The 9,117-nt window shown below is 35.9% G+C and overlaps 1 protein-coding gene across 1 annotated transcript; it reads right to left on the reverse strand.

The window, feature by feature from the left end:
• Positions 1–104: 104 nt before the first annotated feature.
• LOC123676105 lies at positions 105–1,996 on the reverse strand. Its single transcript, XM_045611804.1, has 6 exons — positions 1,779–1,996; positions 1,638–1,727; positions 1,446–1,584; positions 599–735; positions 376–525; positions 105–324 (listed from the first exon to the last, which is right to left on the reverse strand). Exons 1-6 carry the CDS (start codon positions 1,849–1,851, stop codon positions 170–172), a joined length of 744 nt encoding a protein of 247 aa, XP_045467760.1. The 5' UTR covers positions 1,852–1,996; the 3' UTR covers positions 105–169.
• Positions 1,997–9,117: the final 7,121 nt, after the last annotated feature.

Here is a 9,117-nt window from a genome sequence, read left to right on the forward strand (position 1 = left end):
CATGTACCAAGATATACTAGAATTAACTGAGGTAGTGTTATCATGAATCTCTTTTCGATATAAAGGCTACTCTTACCGATTTCAATCAATGACAAAAATACGTGCATATTTAACGTTTCTATGTAACATCACGTCTCGTACAAAAATATTGGAATTGAAATATTAATAATCAATCTGGAAGGAAAACATTTTTCGCTGGTACATCTTGAGCTATCTTGTTGAAAATATCCAGTATAATAGTATTAACGACATCAGATATCACTGGTCTGAAATCCTCCAAAAGTTCTTTCCAATTTTCAGTCAATAGTTTGTTGATTTGTTTCCCTGCAAAAATATTCATTCATATTTTGATTTTTTATTCAAAGTGAAACTGACCTAATCCATTTCCTCCTTCCAAAAAATCGCCTATGTCAAACTTTACGTCTTCAAAATCAAATATTAACTTCTTTCCACGTGCTTGATAATAATCAACTCCATCTTTGGTCACTTTTTCTATGACAAGTGGGTACTTGTAAACACCATTCACTAAAAAGTAATGTCTGTATCTAGATTGATCGAAAGTAAAATAAATAAAGAGTGGATCAAAAGCTTCACTTACGCAATGTAACAGAATACTGTCCTTTTCCATTAAGATTCAATGCTAACAAGGTTCCACTTATGCTATATTCTCCTTTCAGTGTAGCATTGGGAATTGCAAAGATAGGTGTTGACGATAACTTATTGTTCTTGTCAATTCTGAAATATAAATTTGAATTAGAGTATACGTCAACAAAGCCTTATGTAGTCTATTCTTGTATTCAAAGACATTTTCAGCAATAGCAGCGCAATGGGCAGCGCAGTACTTCTCTTATGAGAGGTTAGGTTAGGTTCTCTTATGGGAGGTTAGAGGTTCATATCCATTAGTAAATTAATGAATTCTATAGTCTTTTGTAATGGAAATGATATAATGTTAGATGGTAATAATGGCCACACTGTTTTTTATTTTTTGCAATTTCTTATGTCATTCATGTTTCAGCGTTCAGAAATTGTTAAATTATTTCACCAAAATCAGTCCTCAGTTGGTAATTCTGAGATGAAAGACCATGCAATGAAAATTTTATAAAGAATAATGGTAAGAGACACGTTGGCGTTTAATTGTTGTTTTTTGTCATAGAAAATTGACCAGAATATTAAAAAAAAAACTGAGTAATTTTGTTAAGACAGATACATCCTAGTGAACATTCTGCAAGGGAAAATTAAATTATGGATTTAAGATTTATGTAAATTTCGAGTTGCTTATAGCAAATTTAAGCATTCAAGCCCCTGACTTCAAGTTATTGCTTTGATCTTAATTTTACCTTAGCCATAAAATTCAAAGTATTATCATTACGCTAAACGAATTTTCAGATGAATTACCCAATTTCATTAACCTAACAACCAATATCCAATAAATTCACCGAACTCACATAATATCCACCATTTTTGCATTTTCGAGTCCATAAACCTGAGTATCTGTAAAATTTAGGACCAGCTGATTGGTGTTGATCAATCCAACGAAAGGAACATGAAGAGGTTGCATATTTGGAATGTTATATTCCGGATCTCCTAGAAATATTTCACGTTGAGCTCACAAATATTTACCTATTGAAATTTTTCACCTTTCACAATCACTGGTATAGCTTTTTGAGCACTATTAAGGACACACTTTTTGAAGTTGTGGTTTAAGGAACATTTGTCGATATATTTAGCTGAAAATTTCGTTGGAAAATCAAATGAATAATACCATCAGAACAACTTACGTAATTCTTTTTGTTGTGCCAGCCCCAACTTCAAGAAACAACACAAGAAAAATAGAAAGCTCCAGTAAGACATCTTCAGAGAGAAATTTCGAAATAACTCAATCAGAAAGTTGCCATGAGATCGTCTTTATAAAAATGACGATAATCTAATGATTCATCCAATTAATGATGTTATTTTCTCAAAACACATTCGAGAAATTTTCCTGAACTATAATTAAGGAGTAGTAAGCACCATGCGCTGTTTTTTATTCCAACAATTCTGATGCATGTGGAAGGTATATTCTAGTAGGTTTTAGGTTGATGAAAAACAAGTGTATCATTATGACGGGGGTACAAATGCAAGTGATTTCATTTTATAATGAAATCATTATATATTTCACTACCAGTAGTTTTTCACCTAATAAAATAAACAAGGTTGGTAACATTCATTGCATTGAATTACTGGCACTGTTAATTGAACTTGCATCGAGATCGATATGTTATTGAGTGTTTTGTTGTTACGAAGCATCGTGTTGAGGATTAATCTATTTTCAATGTAAATATCATTCGAACAATTGAAATTTTACTGGACTGTTTAAGAAATATTCTTTTACTAATTTAGAATTATTTTTCAGGAAATATTTTATGAAATTTGTAGGATTTCACGTATGCCTACTTATGCGTTTCGTCCCTGGCACACACACCGGACTCATCAGTGTGACTCTGGTATAATTGTGTGTGCCGTGTCACAGACGCTTGGGGAATTTGTTATTATCGGGAGCCGCCGGGACTCAAACCCGGCACCTTGTCGCATCTCGGTGAGTGAGTCTACAGTCTTAACCTCTAGGCCACCGAGTGCTGTGTTTATTGTTGGTATGTGGAGCTTTTTGAGAAGCCGCCACATGACTCCCTCCCCAGTGACGGAGGAACGAAACTTATACGTGTTACAAGGTCATCGGTGCAGCCGGGTGATTGCCGCCTAATCAGAGCTGCACCTCGCGGCATCGTGCGGACGGTGAATGCCGCCTATTCAGGTCTGCTATACCGCGGCAGATCAAGGAGCACGTATTGCACGTCATGGGAATGGGCGTCTAGAGTTTCGTTGGAAATTGCAGATATATGGGAGCTACGCATCAATCTTCTGTTTTCCAGGACACATCGTTAAGACGGCCATTACCATCACGTCGGGATCACCAATGTAGGATTACACGTATGCCTACTTATGCGTTTCGTCCCTGGCACACACACCACAACGGACTCATCAGTGTGACTTTGGTATAATTGTGTGTGCCGTGTCACATACGCTTGGGGAATTTATTATTATCGGGAGCCGCCGGTACTCGAACCCGGCACCTTGTCGCATCTCGGTGAGTGAGTCTACAGTCTTAACCTCTAGGCCACCGAGTGCTGGGTTTATTGTTGGTATGTGGAGCTTTATGAGAAGCCGCCACAAGTTCATAGAGAAATGAAAACAACAAGAATTTTTATGAGCTCCTATTTCTTATTATCGTGAGATTTCTTGTATCTTCAACATATTCTATTTTTTACAAAAATGTTTCACTTGTAAACCTACGTAGATTATGCAAATAGCTGTTACAACACCTTGAAAACCGAAACAACGAAATACATTCGAAAAAAAATCTTTTCTAGGTTTTTCGTTTGAGAGATATAGTGTTCACGGCAGGCTTGATGAACGCACAGAATTGAATTCGATCAGGGATTCATCATCAGTAAGTATTGTAGTCTATACCCACCTCAAAATTGGAGAAATGATATAACACTCTGTTCGGGGAACGGGCGCTCAAAAAGAGAAAAAGAAAATCAACATATACGCCTTTCTTGTTGAACCCTGTATACCACAAGAGCTTGAGACTTGATATGTTCCTCGACCAGTCTATGATAAAAATAAATCATGCCTTCCATACCGAACCTGCGGTTTATACGTTAAGGCCAGCGCACACCAACGGGAATAATATGTGCTGCGGGATTTTTCTCCTTTATTTTCCCTTCAAGCCGTCAGTCAGAGACAATATCTGAGGGCGGGCGCAGCACGAGTCCATCTAAATTACTTTTCTCTGTTCGCTGCCACGTCAGCTGCTCGTCATCTGGTGTAAATTAACCTTTAGAAAAACTGGAACTGATATTCCGGTCGGGTAGGGAGTTTATGGGGAAATTATGTTGATTCCTCGTGTGGGAAAAGTGAGAATATTTCCGCATCTCTCTCTCTATGGATGATGTATGGGATGTTGTAAGTTACACATCCTATTTTTGCTAGGTGTGGGTGGTGCTACTGATCTCGACAATTGAGTATTCATTTGATTTCTATGGATATTTTAATATGAATTTTCGATGGTTGTTGTCTATGGTTTGACAGTTGGGAGTGTCAAGCTGTGTTGACATTTCTGTTCAGTAAGGTTTGGAAATTCACCATGAATCGATACTGCCAGATTTATTGAATAAAAAAGTGAAAAATTCGATTGATCGAATGGACTATGTAGGTTACTGGTAGCTGTGGCGGAAATATTTAAAAAATAAGTACCATGAAATTACATAGGCGTACAACTTTGCCTGCGCCATTTTCACCAAAATTCTAGGCTTTGTTTTAAAAAACTGGTCATATATTTATGAGTCAAAGTATTGTCCATCGCTGGCCACTACTTTCCCTCATCTCTCGGGCAGCGTACGAATCCCGCGGTGAAAAAATTATTGGACATCGGGGCGAAAAAAAAAAAGATACAATACTTTCCATTTTTGTCAAAACACAAATCGTATTCCTAACAGAAAATCCGATAAAATGCTTTCCTGAAACACAAAAAGTATGAACCGAAATACAATAATCTCAAAGGTTCAACTCGGCTAGATTGAAAGAGGGGCCCACAGATCAGCATAACCTTCATTTCCATACAGGGAAATCCTTCCAAAAACCCAGTCTTCATTGAATCCAGTAGGTTTTGAGTGCACGTTGAGATGAAGGAAAACAAATAATTCTCTTGGGATCACATCTGCCTCGTGAATTTACTGGAAAAGATATTGTGAAACCACATACAGCTGGGAGAGTGTTTTCAGCAAATGCATTTCTACGATCTAGACTGCTAGAATGCAGCTTGAAGTAATGAATTCTTATGGTCTTTAATTAGAGGGTGTTCCAGAGCTCCGAAGCGCATTTTTGCATGTTCGCTGCCATTCGATCTAAATGGAGAGTAGCACAAAGGGACCCTTATTGTGGAATTACACCATGTTGGAAAGCGTCGATTTGTCGAGGTCTTTCAGGAGGAATAATTGAAAGAGATGAATAAATGCAACTTATCACATTCACGTAGGTCTTTTTGAGCGTTCGTTCCGGAACAGTGCCATAACACTTTAATTGCGTTCGATAACGATCGCCTGTGATTGTTTCAGTCGGTTTTAACAACTCATAATACAATATGCCGAGCTGGTCCCACCAAGTATTGAGAATGACCTTGGAACCGTGAATATTCGGTTTGGCCGTCGATGTAGAAGCACGGCCTGGGTGTTCCCATGATTTTCTGCGCTTGGGATTATCCTAATGAACCCATTTTTCGTCTCCAGTCACAATGCGATGCAAAAATCCCTTCCGTCTTTGCCTTGCAAGTAGCTGTTCACAAGCAAACAAACGCAGTTCAACATCTCTTGGCTTCAACTCGTACGGCACACAATTTCCTTGTTTCTGAATCATTCCCATGACTTTCAGGCATTTTGAAATGGCTTGTTGCGTCACTCCCAATGATACTGACAATTTTTGTAAACTCCTTTATATGTTTTTCGGGCAAATAATTCTGTATAGAAACATAAGCTGTTTGTCTTTTGGAAATGTATATACCTATAATATTTCATCTTCACTATCTGAATTATTCGTTTTTAGCAAAACATTCACAATAATTAGATATCAACTTGATTTGAAAACGTCGAAATTATTAAAGTGACATTCCTTCGGACATTCCTCCCCTCAATAACAATAATGGAATGTTCTTTTTCGGCCAATCGAATAGAAGCACAGAAGTATAGAAGCACAGAGCCATCTTTTCCGATTTATTATAGTGAGTTATCATAACTCACGCTGTTTGTTAATAGATACTATTAATTGCTCAAAAGCGGTTGAATAATGACTACATAATTAAATAGGAGTAGAGTAGATAAACCCTATAACACACAGAAGGAGGCTTCAGATCCATAACCGTGAATAAAACATTGGGAAACAAATATCTGGATAACGAACAAAGAACAAACAAGGAAGCAATGGCCTTGACTTTGGATTAAACTTTAGCGGAGAAGGAAAACTCGGAAGTTCCCTCTGAATTATGATCCTCAATGAGAAAACAATTTTTGAGGCGAAAAGCAACCGGAGAAAGTTGAACTGGAGGACTTTTGCCAACATACTTATAATTTATGGAGCAAAATACCCTCACATTATGTATATTATTGTAACTTTCCCGGGAATTCGGGTTCGTTGACAAGATGACGACCTTGAAGGGAAATGTGAAGGAATGCTTTTTTTTTATTTTTCCGAGAAATTTGAATCCTCCCTATTCCAATCCACTCCATTGGAATGATGCAGAGTGGAATTCTTTTGTGGTACACTGAACTTTAAGTGTACATAAATTCAAGAAAAAGTTCATTGTATTGATGAATTCAGTGATCATTTTTCAACTAATGAACAGAAACTTGAGAACTTCAAATAATAATAGGGAACAGAATTATTATTAGAATAAATTTTTATTATTAAAATCTGGTAGATATTAAGTGTACAACTTAGCTTCCGCCGTTTTGCAATAGATGGATATAGTGATAGTCGAAATTGATAGATCATAGATGTCATACAATAAGTTTAAGTATTTGTAAACATAACACCATCGAAATATTAGTCGATTTTTGTCTACCTCATAAAGTTATTCTCGGTTAAACATGTCAGCTCACGAGCCAAATCCTCGTCACTTGTTATAGAAATCTCAATTTTTCTGTGTTCATCAACAGTTGAAACCATAGAAATATTGGGACTTTTAGATCAAAAAGGTTTTTGACCATTTTCTATTATTCATATTAATACAAACCATACGATGTTATATATTTTTGAAATCAGGAAAAATTAAGCTTTCAAAAAATGGCACAGAAATCTAGTGTTCCTATTCAAAAAACATAACTTTGGGTCATAGCTTCGTAATTAAAAACCCTTTTGGAAAGACGAGCACGCCACTGGATTCTACGTAAAAAAGTGCCTGTATAATGTTTCAATTTCAAAGCTCTATCATCAGTATTAGCGGAGATATAAATGTTTTTCGATATCGCCATTTTTCCAATTTTCGCTTATAACTCGAAAACAAAAGAAGGTGGTCAAAAATGAATACTACACTTGTTAGTTTCTCAGAAAAAGAGATCGAGAATGGGGTATCAGATTTGTCTATCTCCTCTGGTTTAAAAGTTGTAGTACTAAAACATTGAAATTTGCCCACCCTGTACACTCATTTGCAAAGTATTTTGTTTCACTTCACAGCAGTCGTGGATCAAGTCATAGTTCGAACAATTCCCATAAAAAATCATAACGAACAACAATTCCATTCTAGTCAAAAATTGAGGAGTTTGCTTGCCATCAAATGCACCCCTCAAAATAAGTGTCCTCAATAATGATGACGTTCATGTCAAACTGACCGTTACTAGTGGGACGTAAAGAGTTGCATCATGAGTCTGCAAGCAGTAAACATGGCACTTATTCAGTGAATATGGGAATCGATGAATGCAAGTAACATTTTTACCGTCATAACTTCAATCGTAAAATCTTTCAACTTTTATCGCTCGAGCTCCTTCTAAAGGCCATAATGGGCAAGAAGAAGATTCGGGACTAAATGCTGTGTCCAAAAGTTGTAAATTATATAGGGATAGTTTCGAAGTTGTCCAATGACCAATTCCAGGGGTTCTTGTGATGATAATAAAAATTTTTATATTTACGATACAAAGTTGTCAGTTTTGTTTTTTATGGTAAGAAATGAACGTAGGCTTTCACACATGCAAGGAAATTTGAGATGATTCAATCAAACAAGTTTTGACAGATCTAATTGGTGGTGAATTTTCCAATTACTGAGAAATTAGTTAGGTTAGGTTAGGTTAGGTAAGGTTAGGTTGGTTACTTGGAATTAATTTTTCTAAATCAGATTAAGTGAACATTTTTTGACAGTTCTAACAACCAATCAATTTTTGTCATTTCGTGTCATATGACACAATTTCACTATCAGAGTAATAAAGGTAGATAGAGGGAGCATATGTCATATTCAGTAAGCAAATTTTGTCCCCAACATGAACCATCAAATTTGACCTGCAGCGCGCGGAATTAAAAACATATCAGTGATACGATATTTCACTCAATTCACGAGTTTCTCCACAAATAACGGAATTCTTATGTCCCATAGTGAATCAACGTTTCATATAAGCTCAAAATATATTGAAATAACTACCTTAATATATCAGAAATTCAGAAAACAAACTTCAAACACGCCAAACGACGTGAAATAGCCGATGACACTAGGAGAGCAAAAGTTGCCAAACCTTGGATTTCAGCAGGTAGATACAGAAAATAATAAATATTCGGTTTATTATAAATTCGACAATTTCGAAAATATTGGATTCCAAATATTCAAATTTGCATATTTGATCGGGAATCACTCAACTAAATCGGTATAATATCTCATTCAATATAATTTACATTCATAACGATATAGATCACAATCTGACAACGTAATCTAACCATGTTGGGGGCATATAAAAATTGCGTATTCTCCCTCTATCTATGTTTTCAATTCTATGAATTCACCAAATTATGTCAACATTACACTGCATTCAGTGCAATTATCAATCTCTATGACAACAGGATTGAGTTTGAGAACTTCATTCCAAATAAATTTCGAAAGTTCAACTCGCAAAAAAGTACTATGACTATAACATTTTGGCTGCGATAATAAATGGCTAATGAAAAACATAGAAACCCTAGCATTAGCCCAATAACATTGTTTAGGTGCCAGTGTGTGTTGCCAAAATAGAAATAAAATAATAAATTAATTTATACAGTTCTGCAAAAATTTCATTAAATTAACTGTAAGAAATTTGAAATATGGAAGTTTTTGAAGAAGGTGAAGAAAGATTTTCTCAAAAGCTACTCTCACAAAAAAATTATGTTATAAAGGACCCTTCCTATAATTAGCGTCCTCCAATATTCTAATTTTTCTGCATCCAATAATACTTCCCATCCAAAATTACCAGCCTCATCGATGTATAAAATGATTAAGGGATGAGCAAACGTTTTTGTCGCGAATTTTACAAGAGAATCTCCTCTTTTCTCGTCGTTTGTTGTGGT

The sequence above is a fragment of the Harmonia axyridis genome, chromosome 3 (assembly GCF_914767665.1).
Source record: "Harmonia axyridis chromosome 3, icHarAxyr1.1, whole genome shotgun sequence".
In the NCBI taxonomy this organism is placed as follows: Eukaryota; Metazoa; Arthropoda; class Insecta; order Coleoptera; family Coccinellidae; genus Harmonia; species Harmonia axyridis.